At 42.7% G+C, this 18,552-nt stretch overlaps 3 protein-coding genes and 1 non-coding gene across 7 annotated transcripts; 2 read left to right on the top strand and 2 right to left on the bottom strand.

Annotated features, from left to right (window-relative positions):
* Window positions 1–776: 776 nt before the first annotated feature.
* Window positions 777–8,288, bottom strand: nxpe3 (neurexophilin and PC-esterase domain family, member 3). Of its 3 annotated transcripts, none has more exons than XM_069707551.1 (6): window positions 8,114–8,202; window positions 5,699–5,885; window positions 4,207–4,988; window positions 3,444–3,511; window positions 3,114–3,335; window positions 777–3,016 (listed from the first exon to the last, which is right to left on the bottom strand). In XM_069707551.1, the coding sequence occupies exons 2-6, from the start codon at window positions 5,789–5,791 to the stop codon at window positions 2,469–2,471; spliced, it is 1,713 nt and encodes a 570-aa protein (XP_069563652.1). In that variant the 5' UTR covers window positions 5,792–5,885; window positions 8,114–8,202; the 3' UTR covers window positions 777–2,468. The 3 variants fall into 3 exon arrangements, with proteins under 3 accessions (XP_069563652.1, XP_069563653.1, XP_069563651.1); XM_069707552.1 differs by lacking the exon at window positions 8,114–8,202 and adding an exon at window positions 6,720–6,882; XM_069707550.1 differs by lacking the exon at window positions 5,699–5,885 and having other exon boundaries at window positions 8,114–8,288.
* A 743-nt stretch (window positions 8,289–9,031) lies between these two features.
* cep97 (centrosomal protein 97) lies at window positions 9,032–13,811 on the bottom strand. Of its 2 annotated transcripts, XM_069707548.1 has the most exons (12): window positions 13,690–13,811; window positions 12,762–12,904; window positions 12,525–12,683; window positions 12,313–12,414; window positions 12,110–12,223; window positions 11,852–12,018; window positions 11,590–11,754; window positions 11,234–11,412; window positions 10,452–11,112; window positions 10,242–10,317; window positions 9,571–10,107; window positions 9,032–9,361 (listed from the first exon to the last, which is right to left on the bottom strand). In XM_069707548.1, the coding sequence occupies exons 1-11, from the start codon at window positions 13,724–13,726 to the stop codon at window positions 9,601–9,603; spliced, it is 2,310 nt and encodes a 769-aa protein (XP_069563649.1). In that variant the 5' UTR covers window positions 13,727–13,811; the 3' UTR covers window positions 9,032–9,361; window positions 9,571–9,600. The 2 variants fall into 2 exon arrangements, with proteins under 2 accessions (XP_069563649.1, XP_069563648.1); XM_069707547.1 differs by having other exon boundaries at window positions 9,032–10,107.
* A 537-nt stretch (window positions 13,812–14,348) lies between these two features.
* rpl24 (ribosomal protein L24) lies at window positions 14,349–18,167 on the top strand. Its single transcript, XM_069707542.1, has 6 exons — window positions 14,349–14,394; window positions 14,521–14,596; window positions 15,530–15,640; window positions 16,990–17,126; window positions 17,757–17,820; window positions 18,040–18,167. Exons 1-6 carry the CDS (start codon window positions 14,390–14,392, stop codon window positions 18,118–18,120), a joined length of 474 nt encoding a protein of 157 aa, XP_069563643.1. The 5' UTR covers window positions 14,349–14,389; the 3' UTR covers window positions 18,121–18,167.
* LOC138626191 (small nucleolar RNA SNORA23) lies at window positions 15,897–16,077 on the top strand. The gene has a single exon (XR_011311279.1). It is a non-coding gene; the product is annotated as a small nucleolar RNA SNORA23 (small nucleolar RNA).
* Window positions 18,168–18,552: the final 385 nt, after the last annotated feature.

The raw sequence follows: 18,552 nt of genomic DNA, 5'->3' as shown, positions 1-18,552 counted from the left end.
TGACACCGGTAGTGTATGGTTTCATGTTATGGTTTCTTAAAGCTGGAACACTCCGTATCAACATCCTGTGTCGTGTAATTGAACCTCCCCTCTCTCATGTGTTTTTGGGTTCACTGAGGATCGACTGCTCCATGCTGGTGGATTTATAGTTATATTTCCACGACAAAACCTGTGAGGTATATCCTGGATGTAAAATTCACCCTGCACGTGGTCTGACAGGAAGCAGATGAAAAAGAAAAAAGGTGCTACAGGCCATTTCACATTTAGACCATAAAAATGTTATGATAGAAATAGATACCCTCACAGAGCCTTACCACTATGAACTGTGCACGAATCTGAAATCAGCTGTTTCTTAAAGATATAAAAAAAAATGTAGGAATGTATTTTGTTATTTTTATGTAAGCAGACAAATAAAATGTAGTCATGGTGTTTGTGCAGAACATCTCCTTTAATAGCTTGTTTAAAGTTCCCATCAAATCTCCTACATTTGCAACATAAGGCTGATAAATATCAGCGTGTCAATGCCAGCTATTGGCAAAGTTGTATTTTTTTAAACAAAATATTTCCAAATGACTTGGTGCACTCAGGATTGTGATACCGTCAGATCAGATCAAAAATGAAAGCTGCAGACACTCAGTCTGAGCAGCGACTCCTGTGCCGCGCAGATATTGAAGTCTGCAGATTTTGTTTGCTTTTTCCTTTTCTCAAACTAAAAGTTAAGATTGTATCTCTCATTGTACCTGTGCTTTAATTCAACACACACGAGAAACAGGAGATATTGTCCGTTTAGTTTATTTGAGCTGCACCACATGATCAGATCAGGAAAAGGCATCACAACAAATGTATCACCAGCTCATAATAACCAAAAGTCCTGGTGATATTGTTCCTCATTACAATATATAAATCATGACGGCATGTCGCCCAGCTCCTGCTTATACCTTTTTTTTTTTTGTTAGCTAACCCCAAGTCTGAGAAAGCAAATGACAAACGACTTTCACATACACTGCTCCTTATGACAGTTAGAAAAGCACACATTTGACAAGAGCAAATACTGGCAAACATGACAGCAACTCGGCTCATACATATATATGTATAAATTATGACCAAGTGTCTGACATGTCGGCCTCTGATCGCTGCCAGAGACAAACAGAATTATACACAAATAGGCACATTTTCTCTTTGTATCCTACAGACCTGATAAATCTCACTGACCCCTCACTCTCTTCTCCAGTCTTTATTTTATTTTTTTTTTATTTTTTTTATGATGAACATGTGACAACATACAGTATTTTTTCAGGTTCAAAATATCAATATAAAACACCTACAATTAAAATCTTATATATAAAAATCTTTTTTTTCTTTGTAATATAAAGAATTATTAGAAATGTCTGTAAAGGTCACGCCTCACATGAACACATATCTCTGCTGTGGTTTGATGTGTGTACATTTGTAAGGTGGAGAGGCTGAAAGGCTGCGAGTGAGAGAAGCCATCAGATAAAAGTCGAGTTAAATACTGTGCAGGGACAGTCAGGTTTGTACACGTCAGATGGAAAAGGTGAAAAAGATTCTCCTCAAGAATTTCAATTGAGTTGATAATTATTCTGTAAATCATCTGTTAAGGGTGCTCGTTTGGTTTTTTAAACTCTCCCGTTGATATAATGATCACATTAGTTACAGTGATTCGTAATTTGTGCTGTAAACATGTAGAAAACATTTAGAAATATAAGCATAAACAAGCACACAAGGGTGAGATTTAACCACGTGGTTGTTTGAATATTTTTTTTTATGTCTATAGTTTGGAAAATGGATAGAAAACTTTTTAAAATCCTGATTTGACATAAAGTGACACAGCAGCAAAAAGAGACGTCGTTCAAGACAAAAAAAAGCTGAAAAACATTAAAACACTGCTCTTAGAAAAAAACACGTGAATTTAATGTGCAAAAACGCATGTGATTGAGCACATGGGAAATGTGTTTTTGGAACATTTTCATGATGTAATGTGTGAAGACCATGGAAATTCCCATGTTATTATATGTTGCAGTAATCATAAATGTGGTAAATGTGGTAAACCTGTGATCACGTGTCCGATGTGGAAAACATGGAAAACTCCTGTTTTTTTCCTCAATGGTGAACAGCCTGAGAAAAATAGTTGAGAGTTTAAACTTTGGCGAAACATACAAATATATGCAGAAAAATAAAAGTAAAAATACTGCACACACTCACAAAATAAAACACTTTGGTAACAATGACAGACGAGCAGTAACAATCTCTGGGCCAAAGTCTTTGGCATTCCTGGAATAAAATAAGTTCTGTGGGGATGAAATGAAACGTGATAGCAAAGAGATGAGTACCAGAAGTCCCTCTGTGAGAAAGTAGTTAAAGGGAATGCAGCTTTGGAAAACACTTTTCAAAGAGGCCCAACTGTAGAACTGACGGATGAAGTCTCCTTCACCAACATCATCCCTGTTCTAATTCTCTGGGCAAACGTAAGACAAAAGCGTGTCTATCATGTTCTTGACGATGGCTGGAGGAGGATGGAGGGCGTGAGGGAGATGGTGTGCTGAGCTCATTTGCCAGGCGTCCACCACCAGGGCGTTCAGTCCCTTGAACATGGCCCGCAGCACCTTATCGAGCTGCAGGGAGTACCAGTCACTGTTGTACAGGCTCACCTCCTGGTCCAGGGCCTGGAGATTGGCCGACCGGATCACCACCAGCGTCCCCGGCGCTCGGTCCGTGAGCCTCACCAGCGCCTGTCGAATGTGGCGAAGCCGCCGGATGTATACCTCCACTGGAAAGGTGCTGAAGTGGGCCCAGATGCTGAGGACCACAACGGTGTTGGGGCCCCCGGAGAGGCCGTCCAGCTCATTTGAAATGTAGCGCAACTCACTGGACATGACGGTGGAGAAGCGGATGGGAGGGCCGTGGCAGCGGTACTTCAGGAGGATATTATGGGTGCTGTCCACCGCCATGAAAGGCCCGACGTTTTTAGGACTGTGCAGGTTGAACTCCTTTAACTCTGGATAAGATGGGAGACATTAAAGTTATGGTGAGTTGGACGCGCGAGTTAAGTGTAAAACTCAATCAAGATGAGACAAAAACACAAAACTGCTCACCTGGTACAAAAGCAATGAGGTACTCGAACCACTGTCGCACAGTAGAGTCTCCGTACATGTTGATCACCTTGTTCTTCAAACACTGAGCGACGGCCCACGATTGATTAAACTGACGCATTGTAACGCCACCTAACGGCCTCCAGGAGTCCTCGTAGTAATAACCAGATGGCGCGAGCGTAAAAGAGTCTGGTTTTATTGTGCTGCTTTCCTCCTCTGTGTTATCTGATAAAAAGTGAGAAATGATGCAGACAAAAAAAAAAAATTCATAGAATAAATGAAAGCACAAACTGTGAAATGATGCACAAACTAAAGCCGTTACTGTGCAGGTACCTCTCCGTGGCAGCACATTGATTCTGTCAGGTCCTGAGGCGTGTATGTGAACTTTGATGTTGACTCCACTGACACATACAAAAAAAAACAACAACAAAAAATTAAGTTATAAAAGTTGACACCGATGACAATATTCAATATTTTTGTTACTGCGAACAATGAAGACCAAAACCAACAAACAATCCGGGTCTGAAAATAAAGCCAATAAACGCCAAATCCTGCAGTTCTTTGAGTGTCCACTTGAGGCGTGAGTCGATCCCAACAGATCGCTGTGTTGTACTGTATGGGGAATACATTTTTATACAACTCGCCAGTTTTAACGGCATTAAGGCATTAATAGTTAAGGGTGAGGCTGCTTTTACAGGTCGGTGACATCACGATCGGCAAACTTCCTGCTGGTTTCGGCAACCGGGCTCTGTTAGGCCGGCCTCAGCTCCACCTGCACACCACCTTATTGGCCATTACTGGACTAACCAGGTAAGGCGGAGTCAGCCACTGCCAAGAAGGCGACGGTCAGCGATACCAGCTGAGCCTTAAAACATGCTTTTCAGGAAGCCTTCGTGTGACGCCACAAAGGCCACGTCCATTTTTTTAAATGCAGTCTTGTTAGTGGGATCAATTCTATCTTTGTATTTGGTGTTTTCATGGGGTTTGATAAAGTAAGAAAAAATACAAAATGTCAACCTACTGATTTTTTTTGTTGTCAAACACAAATATATGTGCATAAGCACACAGTATGTTCCTCCTGTATGACAGTACAAACCTCTGGAAGAGCAGAGCCTCCTTGTTGGTGATGAGGTGTTTTAGGTAGCCTCCTTTGGCGTGGTTGATTCTTGTGTCACAGCTGAGCATCTTAGGCTTGTAGCAGTACCAGGGTTCACCTGTGTAAAGGTCAGTGTAGTTGCACAGAGGCTGCTGGTCGGGCGGCAAGCACATGTTGCACATAGTAGTTTCTGACAGGAAGCCCAAGCGGAACAGGCTCTTGAAAAACACCCGATCTGGTCGTTCCTCCCTCAGCCGTCGCAGCACAGCAACGGCCTCGCTGGAGTGCACCAATGTAATCTCCACCTGTGCAGTCCCCACCCAGAGGAGTGGGAAGAGAGCTGAATAAAATCCGTTCCTGTGGTCCACCACCCTCCCTGCTACACCCGCTCCAAGCTCCGGAGAGTGGAGTCTAGCCAGAAGGAAGTCCCCGCCGTAGCGCTTGGGACGACCCTGGAAGTCGTGCATTTGGACGAGGGCCTCCAGCTGGTCGCCCAGGTGCCACTCCCGTCCTCCTTTGGTGGGAAGGATGGCGAACAGGCTGTGCACGGGGTCGCTGGTGTGGCGCAGGGTGGTTGGCGTAGAGTGAGACGGCGGGCCGGGCCAGGCGATAGAGTCCAACAGGTAGCGCTCCTCCAGCTCATCTTCGCGGGAGGGTTTCTGGCCCAGGTGGGCACAGAAGGTGCGGTTGTGATGAAAAGTCGGGAGACTCACGGGGAGGAAGGAGGACTGGATCCTGCTCTGCAGCTGGTACAGGGCTGAAACTGTGTGGCAGTTCCAGTTCTGAGGAGAAATAACCTTTGAATGTAACTGACTGTAATACAGGAGGTTGGTGACACCAGTTTAATGTTACTTAAAGGAGAACTCCACAGATATAAAAATCCACTTATTCTGTAAATCAAGTCTGAAAGGTTTGATGACGTCAGGGTCGGAAAGTGCACATTTGTTAGCATACGTTTTTAAACAGGGGTGCTTTGAAGACATTTACTAGGCAGGTTCTGACAAAATGATACTATGTGTTGCATTATGGGAAATAAAGGATCCAGTATTTTCAGATTTGGTTTTGATCTTGTCTTCTGCTACTTTTATACAGAAGCTAAAAGCTAAGCACGGTTGTTTTAGACAAAAATTCCATTAAAAAAAACGTTCAGCATTTTCAATATTTCTGAGAGAAAACTACACCTTTGCGCCTCCTCTTGGCACCGTAATCAGGTTTTAGAAGATCTACCCTTAGACTTTAGGCCAATCACAGGTCATTTCAGACAGAGGGCGATCCTATTGGCTGTTCTACAAAATGCAGACGTGTGTCCCTTCAGATATTAAACCTGATTCAACAGTGGAAAATCCTGGATAAAAAGCTGCTCGTCTAACCCTCCGGTTCACCTCTCCTTACATCATTTGAAGCCCAAAATCCATCAAATCCAATTTCACTTTGGATTTCCTTTAGAAGATCCATCAATTAAAAGCCACAAGTAGCCCAGTTCTGTCCTCACCTCTACAGTGTGGATGTTGCGCAGCAGGAAGATGAGGCCAGACAGTCCTAGGAAGAGGAAGATGAGGGCATATTTGGACAAATATCGACACATGGTGACCTCCGTCTGTCTCCCATGATCAGGCCCTGTTTTACACTCCGCTGTCACCACGGCGATGATGGCATCATTTTATTTGAATCCATGAGCACTGTCATCAAGAAAGATGAACAAAAAAGAAAACTACAATTTGTTTTGTTCATGTTTGTGAAAAATACATAAAAATCTCAGATAATGCCAAAATTCGGAGTAACGTTTCGTCCCAAATATATTTTTATCCCAGCAGATAAATCTCTGAGAGGAGTTGTCGTCAGACAAGCGACGAAAAGTGTATTTATAGAACAGATTAAATCTTTTTTCAAAGTCGGTTGGATTATAATACTTGTGACACATACTGTAGTGCAGATTGAGACCATTTGATGATAAATTGTAGAAATATCAACTACAATCACAAAAACATGACATGGAAATTTTTTTAATTTATTAGGGAATTCAGATGAAACTGAAGCAAATTTTACGTTTCATTGCTCAGCTGTTCATGATTTATTCTGTTCAGTCATCTGTGCTGTTCCTCCAGTTAGAAGATTGCAAAACAGTTGTGTTTCATCTTTTTGTGGCTTGATTTGATTTTTGATCTTATGAGAAAACAAAGTTCTTTGATTCTAATGCAAAAGTGTTGTTGGTGCCTTTAAAGTTATTGTATGCTGGACACTAAGACCCAGTAATTATAAAATAAAAAACATTTTACTCAAGTGTTTCTATTTGGCAAAGTGTTTTACTTTTAATCCTCAATACCTGAGGTAGAAATGTGCTATTTTTACATGTATGTAAGCTTTGGGAACAGAAAATGAACAACCACTGACAACAATATTTAAATGTTTTGGCTATCTAAACTCCACAGTCAAATCAGTGACAATACAAATCATACATCGGCTTCATAAAAGTTTCATTTATGGCAGAGCTGGTGTATTGGGTTACTGTTCACCTGCTGGTTGAACGAGCTGCCAAAAAGGATGGGGTCAGTATTTCACAAACTGATGACATTTTGGGATTTTCATGCACAACCATCTCCGAGGTTTACAGAGAACGGGTACGAAGAAAGACGAAACATCCAGCGAGCCGTGGTTCATTCGGTCGGAGAAGAATGGCCAGACCAAGCAGACAGAAAGGCAACAGGAACTCAAATAATCGGTCGTTACATCCGAGGTAAGCAGAAGAGCATCTCCGAATGTACAACACATTCACTATTACCAACCTCCACGCTACCAACTATGGATTAATTGTACTCTGGCTGATCTCCTATCATAAATCTCCTATCATCTTCCCTTACTGCCCTCCACAGTCACCAGATCTCCATCCAATAGAGCGCCTTTGTGATGTGTTGCAACAGATTCACATCACAAAGGCGCCGCACACAAATCTGCAGCAACTGTGTGACGCAATCGTGTTGTTATGAATGAAAATCTTGGATTGTTTCCAGCACCTTGTTAAAGCATGCCAAGACAAGTTAAAGCAGTTCTGATGAAGAAAAAAGGGGTCCAACCTGGTACTCTTTAAGTACCTAGTGAGTTAACACTTGTCAGCTATATATTAGTTTACACTGCATGCAGCTTGTCAACCTATATACAGTATAGATATATATATATATCTGAATTGTCAGCAAGATTCATGTTAAAAAAAAAACTTGAAATTTCACTGCACTGCTGAACCAGGAGGGGGAAGTATAAATAAATATGTAAACCAAGAGATTCACACGCAATTTGCATATAAAGAGAGTAAAATAAAAGCTCAAGCTTGATCTTATTCAACTCATCATTTTACTGTACTGTGTTTTCTGTACTTTTGAAGGACACTGGACTGTATGTCGTTGACGAGCCAGCACCGGTGAATTTAGGATGTTTTTGCCTCCATTTGACTCATTAACAAAATCGGTTATCTCTCGATCGACCATTGCAGCCTAATCCTATAAGGAAGTGCAAATCAAGGTGGTTGCACCTGCTGTTTAGCCTGTAAATTCACAGATATTTCTGTATGCTACGACCAGCAGCGTTTCAATTCTCCCACAGCGCTGCGTTTCTGAGGTACTTGCACGGATAAATGTCCCTGATGACGGTCAACATCTCCCCGATGCTCCGGCTCATCTCCATCTTGAGATATTTGTAACCGTGTGATTGATCTTTTTTTTTTTCTCCTTCTTTCTTTCCTTCTGACGGTCACATGAGCGGCTGCAATGACGCAAGAGCCCAACAACAAAGAAATGGTGGATCATAATGTCTAATACACGTCAGCAGATTACTGTAGATTTATAATCCCACTTTTGGAAGAAGAAAAAAAAACAAAAACAACCTCACATCTGCACATAATGCTGGTTTGACTTACACGGTAGCGTGATGTCGGACCGCTTGTGCAGGGGGATGTGACGCTGAGGAGGACCGAGGCGCCTGTGCCGGAGAAGAGGGGCACCAAGCCGGGTGAAGCACATCGGAGAAGGATGTAGTGATCTGGAGAATCCTCCGCCAGATTAGTAATCATGATGGGAGGAAACGTAAGGGTGTGTGTGTGTGTGTGTGGGATAGAAGGGGGGGAGTTCAGTCTCACAGCGCCCTCTGGTGGTCAGTGGACAGTGTGCGGGCTGCAGATGGATGTTGTTGACTGTAATACAGGGGCGCACTCTGGGATTTTGCGGCCCCGTGACAAGCTATCACTGAGGGCCCCAACATCCACCACCACCACCACCCTGAAAATATAACAGTGCAGATTTGCTGTATCTATGAGAAAATGTCCTTAAATACAAAGTTCAGTCTCTCAAACAATTTTCTTCAGCTAATAATTTTTTTTAATTTTTTTTATTACAGGCAGGCTTTTTCGAAGGCCATCCCACCCTTGGGGTCCTTGTGAATACCACAAAGGGCCATTCATATGAACTGTTCTCGTGCACCCAGTAAATACGATCCCATTTAAACGCAGCATTTCTTTTTTTTTTTTTCACAAGTATATTGAAAACAAGTGTGTTTGGCTGCTGGTCGGCCTGTGCGACCTCTTCTACAGCACATGTTTTCGCTTGTTGTCGTAGGAACAGCACAGAGCTGACATCGTATTGAAATGGCTGCACTCCATTTCGCTTCTTCCAGTATCTTTGTATTGTGCAGTCTCACCCACCGGGACACTGAATGGAACCGAGCCATCGTTAACACGTTTTCCCTCAACTGTGCTTCTCCTGCCGTGAAAATAACTTTTAGCTGCAGCCCTTCTTTTTTTTTTTTTTTACAAAACTTCAACACATTAAACCAAACAAGATTTAGAAAAGTATAATTGCAGATTTATTTACATTTTTTTTTAAAGACAGGGATGCTACAACATTTCTGTTCATCATCACGTAATGTTAACCTAAAGTTGAGCCACAACACGTATAATATAGCATATCTGTGGTTACAAGTGCACTGCGTGAAACACACCAACTCCTAATGTGAGTTTTTGTAGTTTGTAACAAGCATTTGATACAGTGGATGTTGACAAACAAGTTAAAAAAAAAATGCCTTTATTTATCAGCAGCAGTAGTAACCTACTCGCATAAAATACCTGGTTTCGCATTACTGGTACCTTCTGAAGCCACGTCACAATCGTTGTCTATAGAGAGAGGAACATGTCCATTAGTAACAGAACAGATCAAAGGAGTGAAATATAAAAGAACTTGAGTTGCATTCACAGTAATTCACTGTTTCAAGCTTGTTCTAGATTCAGTCTTGATAAACAGCAGAGACTAAGAGCACTGTTATACGAGATGTGGGTCAGTAATCAAGATGAGTGCTGTTAAGTCTCAAGAGGGAGCTCCACACCTCCATAACACACTCGGTTCTTCTGTGCCTTTAAGGTGAGGACTTTGAAATGGGGCCCGGAGTGGTTTCTGCTGCCTTCTGCGTGGGGGAGTTGGTCGGTGTTGTCCTGCTGGGTGACCCAGGTGAAGACGGCTGTGGAGTTTCTATTCTATCGCTGACCGTGTCCTCAGCCTCCTCCTCCCTCTGCTGCACAGAGGACAGGTACTGCTCCAGCAGGCTGCAGTCTGCGCTGTCCACACCGTCGCTGGCCCCGGCGAAGCCGCTACGACCGGGGCTCAGCGCTCGCACCGTCTTCAGAGAGTCCGCTGTCCCGCTGCTCAGGAAGCTGTCCTCCTGCGCTGCCTGATGATCGCTGGTTGACGGGAAGCCAGAGTCTGGGAAGGAGACATCTGTGCTGGGTGGGTTGGTGGTGCTGGCAGCGTCCGTTGGGGGCTCCTTCCAAAGTCCAGGAGAGGAGATCTGAGGCGGGGGGACCGTCTGAGTGACGGCTGCTAGCTGCTGCTCCACAGACTGCTTCCACTGCTGCATAGACTGGAGCTGCAGCGAGAGCACAGGGAAACTGTGAGCTTCAGGGTCTATCTCTGGAAATTATGCAAAAGATAACCTACATTTTTGACTATGAATAGTAAAATATGCATAGTCAATGTGTGGTAATAATAAATAATGCTGACCTCTTTCCACAGAAACTTCACAGCCTCCTCCTGAACCAGCCGTTGTAACCTCTCTTCCCCAAACTGCTTCTGCACACTGCAAACACACCACATTGCTCTTTAAATTAACATTTATACATTTTCAACCAAATGTGGAAGTACAACCAAAACTAAAACGAGTCAACGCTGTGACAGAAATGATGTATTTGGTATTGTTGGTCAGTCACTAACCTGTCCAGCTTGTCAGACAGGAAGAGGATGTGTTCTTGCATCCTGCGCAGGCGGATTTCACTGCGCACCTCTTTGGCCACGGGGTGACAACTTCGGGTGTACTGTCCCCTCCACCAGGACTGTATTTTAATCGCAGCCCTGTCGGCTTCCATCAAACTTAATTTACTGGCACACACACCGACCTCTTCCTGCTCGGGAGCTTCTTTCATCTCTGCTTTACCAAAGTCTGAGGGTGATTCCAGATCCATATTTTGTGGCGTGCTAACTTGGACTCCCAGCGATCCTGCTATTGTGGCGACACCAGAAATAGCTTCTTCGTCTGTGATCGTCTTCCTCTCGTGCTTATCCGCTGGGGACAAAGGATGCGTCTTGCTCGTGTTGTGCTTTTTGGGCTGCGCCGGCCTCTTTGGAGCCAGAGAATCAGGTTCGAACGTCTCTGTCTCGTCCTCGCTGTCGGAGTGCGTCGTTTGTGGCTCCAGATCAGATGTGAAGGGGACAAAGGTGGAGTCTGAGGAAACCATGCTGCTGTTGAGTTTGTCCTCATCTGTCTGTACGTCCTCCAAATAAATGTGCTCCTCTCCGAGCCTCGAGTTGCGAATTACCGGCAGCGATGGATGAGAAGAATCACAGCTCACCCAGGTGTTGAACTGCACGACCGGCTCTACACAAAGCAGACGGGCCAGAAGGTTCAGAAAAAGAAAGCTCTACATTACAAGTACCTGAAAAGAGAAACAATAAAAACAAATAGCACTGCTCCACTGAGTGACAAAGCAGTTCCTTACCCTTCTCTAGGACTGACTGAGCAGGAGCTGGTCCAGGTGCAGAGATTCTCTTCCCCTCTCTGGCTCCCCCTTGTGGGGCTGCATGTGAAGGACTGTGGCTCTCCACATCTAGTTGAGTTGGACGAGGAGGGCTGGGACAGCCTCCCCGAGTCTCCTCTAACAGCTGCCTTTGATGGAACCTGAGACAAAAATGTCAACAACATTCAAGTGAATACTTTCCTTTACGAAGGATTAAAAATGACGCATGTTACCGTGGCTATGAAGTGGGTACTGGATGATGATAATCGTTGGTGTCGTGTTTTTTTTTTTTTTTAGGTTCATGTGATGTAGCAGTGCTGCAAAATTCCGTTCTATACCTCTGTTTACTGAGTATCTTCTCCAGTTTGGCATCCTCGGCTGTCTCCAGGGCTGGTGAGGCTGTCAGAGGGCAAACAGTGGCCAAGTACTGAACCAGCTGCACATGCTGTCCTGGCCGATACGAGCGACCTTTGCCCTGGCTGTAGAGCCACTCTGCTTTGAGACTGTAAATATGCACAATTACACACAATCAAAACATTTTGATGATGCGCCTGAATTCATCTTAATTACCAAACTGGAACATCACAGGCATGTACCCACCCTTCTTTCTGTGACACCACATAGCCATCCAGGACCTTCAGGCTCAGGCACCAACTCATGATGTACGGCCGATAATCAAAAGTTGGCAATGAGGGCGTCGCCATAACACAAGGGTTACTCATGATGGACAGCTGCTCTAGTTCATGAAGAGACGCCAGGTATGACACCTACAGAGTAATCAGATTAAGGAAGTCAGTCAAAGATAAATATCCTTAGGAGATCAGTCTGTTGTATTGAATAAGAGAAAACAATTATTACTTCATTAAGATCCCTTATCTCATTTTCTGCCAGGGAGAGAATGGACAAATGTGCAGGAAGGTGAGCAGGAACAGTGCGAAGTGTTGTGATGCTGTTTCCATGTAGCAGCAGTGTCTGTGAAAATGACAACAAAAAAAATCAATTAAAGATACGTTAAAGAAAACCAACACAATTATTTTTAAGCCCACATTCTTAACACTGACCTTTAATGCCACCAGTTTAGTCAGATCACCAATGGTAGATATGTTATTGTCAGACAGATCCAGGTGTTGAAGGGAGACACAGTTGTGAAGTTGCTCAATGACCTGCAAAAAAAAAAAAAGAAAAAAAAAGATATATTTGTGTTATATACGAGTTGATTTTGTAAATAAATGACAATATATGGGTAAAGTATGAGAATCTCTCTTGTCCTCACCTTAATATTGTTCCCAGACAGGTTCAGCCATTGAAGATGAAGCAGATCTCTTAGTCCCTCGATGTAGCCAATGCTGTTATTGGGAAGATTGAGGACTCTCAACTCTGTCAGCCGAGACACCCCCATCATTCTCACCAGACGATTACTGGCTACAGACAGCTGAGGAGGAAAAGACAAAGACGTCACGTGAACATATCGAAACAGGAACCCGTATTTAGGCACCGAGACACTCGGTACCTGCTGAAGGCCCGGGCTCCTTTCCAGGTGGTCCAGCTTCATGATGTTGTTGCGGTCCAGGATGAGAGTGTGGGTGTCTTCAGAGCAGGTAAAACTGGGATCCAGCTTTTGCATGCCCCGAGCAGAGAGATCAGCCACAGGTCCTGGTAGGATGAAGAACAAAAGACAGTCAACAGACTGGAAAAAACACAATAATTGTCTTTTTTATCTGAAATCAGTGAAACACACATTAGGTAAACACTTAACCTGATAACGTACAGTAACGGGGTTATGTTGGATAATGAACTGCTGGTATGGAGTTTGAAAGGGCACCGAGTTGCATTTTGGGAATTGCGGTGTGTTTTAAGCTTGATTTATTCTCAATCTAATTCTGCAGGACCTTTTTTTTTTTTTTTAATCTATTTTAAGAGTTAGAGTCCAACCAACTTTAGTTGAAGTCTGCACACAAGCTCCAAGCATGCTCTGGATAATCACATCTGAAGATCCACCAGAAAGTATGTCCAGTCTTTTAACCGGTGCTTTCGTTTCACATCATGTTATTGCTGACATCTTGAGATCTAAAGGCACGGAAGCAGACTATCAAATGAGGACCGAGAAGGACAGAAAGGAATCGATATCCTGCACAAATGCTGTTTAATATTCGCTCCAATCTGCAGAGACATGCAAGGACATAAACACGCCTAAAAAAAAAAAACAATAAAAAAAAAAAGACTTGGTTTGATATTGAAGTTTTGTTAAACTCCCAAAGAACACAATCTGTAAGTCTCGACACAAAAGCACGAACCACGTTATATGTTTTGATCTGCATGTAACGTTAGCTAGCTTTACGCCAGCCGGTAATAACGAACCCTCACAACAAGCTACGTTTAAACAAAAGCAGGCTTGTCTGACCGAAAAAAAAAAAAAAACCACCAGACGGGCATCTTACCAGCATTTGGGTCAAATTGTAAATCTGACACACCCATCCTCGTCGGCCCGGACACCACCTAAACGTTAGCGGACAACTCTTGTCAGCCAAAGAGGCTCCGGTGGGAAAGACGAGAAGCGTCTTGTCGCTTGTCAAACTGCGAAACCGAAGGGCATTCTGGGAAATGTAGTTCAGAGAGACTATCTCGCCCATTTAAGTGCTGTGTCTTTGGGCCTTGAAAGGACTACAATTTTCCTACAGCGCGCAAACGTTGCCCAAACCCGCCAGCCAGGCTGGAGTAAAAAAAAAAAAAAAAAAAAAAGCCAGCTAATGTTAACGACAAAAACGTACTGGAAGTGATGTTAACTATTTTGTATTTCATTATTTAATTTTCCGGGTCTTTTCATATTTGTACTATCCTTTTATTAAGCCGGAAAGTAGCTTGACGATCAGTTTAGTAATACACTTGCTAGGCAACCGTCAGATAGTGACGTCAACGTTGTGACGATTGGCCAAAGTATTAATTTTAATAAAAAATATTTTTACTATTTCAAAAAAAATAACTTCAGCGGGTATAGTTAATTTTAAGAACCAGCAAAATTTTAAGTAACTGAAAAATATTGAATGTTTATTCGTTCTTAAATATTGAATTGCGTCGTCTCTAAGTCCGTTTCCGCTTCCGTCGTCTTCCTTTCCGGTTTTGTGCCCTCTCGCAGCCATCATGAAGTGAGTGTACGGAATACTATCAAATGCCATCTAAACACTTTAACAAACTTTCTGAAGACGCTACTGACACTACGAGGGAACGCGTTCGCTTTTCTTTCGCTGATGTTTCGTATTTGTCGTTTTCAGGGTCGAGTTGTGCAGTTTCAGCGGGTATAAAATATACCCCGGCCATGGCCGCCGATACGCCAGGATAGACGGAAAGGTAACAACAAAAAGTCTCACAACGGTTTTTACGCAATCTGTCTTGATAGGTACGGTGTGAACTATAATCCTCGAACTTAATGCCGCGTATTTTACTGTGTCTGCCGTTTAATATGTATATGTAGTAGGAGTAGGCCCGGCCGGCTCCATCGAGTCCTATTCAACTTGCTAATGTTAGCTGCTAAGCGTCACTATTTGGCAACTAAACACGATAACATCCACAAAACAACAGTTTTGTTGTTGTTGTTGTTTCTCAGCCGCTCTGCAGTCAATGACTGTGGTGCTGTTGTTTTACCAAGTCGGCGTAGAGATAACTAAATAAGCGTATTGGCTGAATTGTCTCCACGCAGGATCCTTAAATATGATGTTAAAAGAAAAAAAATGTGTCTTTTCATTGAGTACATGTAAGAAAATAACATGCATGTTTGATTTGTAGACTTTTTTTTTTTAAATGCTTGACTTTCACAGATCACAAATTAAATGCCACGTGCTGCTTTCTGTTAACAAATCCCAACTCACCTCTGGCAAAATCCATCAAGTAACAATAACACTGTTGACTGTGTTTCTTGGTTGTTTGTATGTAATATATAGAGATATATATACTGTATTGTATATACTGTGCATTTTATATTTATATTTTATATTTTTTACTGCTATTTTATTGCTTTTCTATTATCTTATTGCTTCTGTATGCTGCTGTAGCGGAAAAACTTTCCCCTCAGGGATGAATAAAGTAACTACCTAACCTAATACACTTAATGTTATTGTAAATGCAGAAATTACAGACATGCGGCAACCTTTTTAAAGTTAAAAAAAAATCTGTTTACAGACAACTCGGGTGTCTAAAGGGAGCAGCAAATGTGTGAGTCAGCGTGGGATTTGTACGCAACATAAATGTACAGCAGGTCATTTAGTTGTTTTCTGCGTTTCTTAGGTGTTCCAGTTCTTGAACGCCAAGTGTGAGTCTGCATTTCTGGCCAAGAGGAACCCCAGACAGATCAACTGGACTGTGCTGTACAGACGCAAGCACAAGAAGGGCCAGTCTGTAAGTAACAGCCTGGTTTTGTTGACATGGTTGATGAGGACATATCTGTGAAAATGAAAATATACACGCCGCTTTGACCTTTTTAAGGGTATATCCACTTCTCGTGACGATATTTGGTTGATTTGTAAAACTGGCATTTGATATATCTCATCATAGTTTGTTGTTTAAACGAGTGTAAACTTCTGTAAAAGCACCGCCGCAGTACAACCTAGCTGGATCTGTTCTTGAATTAAACGCGATGTCCCCCCTGGCTGCGGGTGGACGGTGTGCACGGTGTTAGTCCGTGTTATGTGCTGCTGCTGGACTGCGTTTTGCAGGCTTGGCAGCAGTGCTCACGCCACACCTGCAGCCATAGAAAAACTGGAGATCATAGTACTGGCCTTTGACGTCTTGACTGACATCTCGGCATCGGCCGGCCTCCAAACTCTCCAACATGCCGACGCACCCGTTACTGTATTGTGTAATTGTATTCCATTGCGGCCACTACTTGTAAAATACAGCATTTTAGGGGTACGGCAGGGCATCATTTTATGCCAAGCTTGTCTTTTAATCATTGTAACTCAACAGTAACTTGTTTTTGTATTTGTGGCACCTGCTTAGTGGCTGGTAAAATCAAATATTTGATGTTTGTTTGGGTAAATAAACTGTTAATGTCCATGTGAATGAGAAGGTATCAGAAAACACTTGACGTGTTAAAGGTGGTTGAGACACACTCCTCTGCTGTTGAGAAATGTTGATCCTGTTGCATCTGTATTTGTTTATTTTAAGTTGCTAAGGAACAATTTTAGTTGGTTTTTGGCAATATCTGAAAATTGTAGTTACAACAAAGGTTCACAACAAGTCTTGTGAAGTTTATGGTTTCAACCGTAACTGTGGAGATTTGGGGTGCTTTCACATCTACCCTATTGGGTCTGGACCTCTTGACTTTTCTGTTTTGTCAGAACCAAACTAGCAGGTGTTAAAGGTCCTTCAGACCACAGTCAGGAAGTTCTGGTCAGGCTCAAACTGAAACATGGTTCAGGTAGTTTAAGGGTGTGAAAGCACTTCTTAAATGGTTCGGACTTTCAGACCAATCGCGGCAAACTGAGGCCGAGTATCATCGCTCATTAAACAATAGAAGGAGAAAAAGATCCTTAAAAGTAAAATGAACCAAAGTATCACAGGAGAGTTCAAGTAGAGCAACGTATTGTACGTGTGCACAATTCTTTAGTGTTCAATGTGACAAAGACGTGAACCTCTGGTTCAGACTGACAAGTGCGAAAACTCAAGATTTCAGTTCATGTTTAGGAATAATTCATCTAGAGACGGGAAAAAGTGTATTGAAACAAGCGTCTGATGTATTTTAACAGGAAGAGGTGACAAAGAAGCGTACCCGCCGCGCAGTGAAATTCCAGAGGGCCATCACTGGGGCCTCCCTGGCTGAGATCATGGCCAAGAGGAACCAGAAGCCCGAGGTCCGCAAGGCCCAGAGGGAGCAGGCCATCAGGTGAGGAGACCGACTTCCCCCGTGTCCGCTACTTTGGGATATTCCTCCCAAATCCGATAAAACTCGGGAGTTTTAAAGAGTGTTCGCCGAAGCGACATGATGAACTTACAGTTGTGGACATCGAGTCTTATTTTAGTTCGACTCCTTGGTGGTTTGCAGCCCATAATGAGCCTGTTTTACTGTGAGCTAATATTTTGGTACACGTCAACTTGGAAACCAGTCGGATACTGTTGGTTTAAAAACATGTGCATCCACTATTTATTTTTTTTATTTTTGAAATGATAAATTAAATGAACATTTTACACATCTGCACTTTATCTCAATTTTTTTAACCAAGTGGTAAATTTAGAAAAAAATTACATTTTCAGCAGTTTGGGGACGAGCCACCGTATCACACAGCAAGTCTGACTGGTTAAAGGAACATTACATTATTTCAGGCTCGTCATCAATCTGATGTCCCTTTTTGTTTTTAAAGCCATTTCATTTCCTTTATTGCTCGAGGCTGCACTTCTGCAGTTATTCTTTTAGTTTCTGAGTTCATTTTTTGCAGTAATATAAAACACGACAGGATTACGTCCGTATCGCCTACTTGTGCTTGTTTTGATTGATTTTTGTTCTTTGTTGTTTCAGAGCTGCCAAGGAGGCCAAGAAGGCAAAGCAGGCAGCCAAGAAGCCCGCTGCCCCAAGTGCAAAGGTAAGATATACCGTTGTGTGTTTGTCCCGTTTAGTTAAGTCCATTTATGTCTTCCAACTTTTTAACCAAATCACTAAAGTTGAATTTGACTTTTTTTTTTTTTTCTCTGAACATGTAATCGAGTTTTCTTGCACATAAATTATGGCATTACTTTCACCACATTCTTCAGGAACTTGATTGTCACTTTCAAATTATACTTTTGTCTTTCTCCTCTTGTAGACTTCTGCCAAGACTGCACAGAAACCCAAGATCGCCAAGCCCATGAAGATCAGCGCACCCCGTGTTGGTGGAAAACGCTAAACCTGACCCAGCGTTTATGGTTGTGAATAAAATTTTGTGGTAAACCATCCTTTCCTCTTTGTTTTTAGAAACATCTTTATTTTAGTTTACAGTGGATATTTTTGACAAACTGGCCCTTATTGTTGAGTTCAATACCAATTAAAGCTTTTTCACAGCAAACATTTAGACCGGTTTGTAGCATGAAAAGCACACGTGTAGTTAAAAAACCAAAGCAATGACTTCAGTCGGTTTCAGTGTGCAAGATTAGGGCTCACTGATGCCTCAACGGATCAGAGCCATTGTTGACGTCATTTTATTTTACACTGGTGCTTCAACAAGTTAAAAAGATTTGAGTTCATCGGGGTTTCGTTTGGCCGTCTCCCTTCAGATGAGGATGTTGTTTTGGATGATTTAGATGTTTTCTGAGGACTGCGGTTTGAAACACATCGTGAC

Source organism: Brachyistius frenatus, unplaced genomic scaffold (assembly GCF_029030835.1).
Source record: "Brachyistius frenatus isolate BFR_SWC_R1_liver_20210118 unplaced genomic scaffold, ASM2903083v1 Contig_70, whole genome shotgun sequence".
Lineage (NCBI taxonomy): Eukaryota > Metazoa > Chordata > Actinopteri > Embiotocidae > Brachyistius > Brachyistius frenatus.
This window is presented reverse-complemented; position numbering and strand designations above follow the sequence as displayed.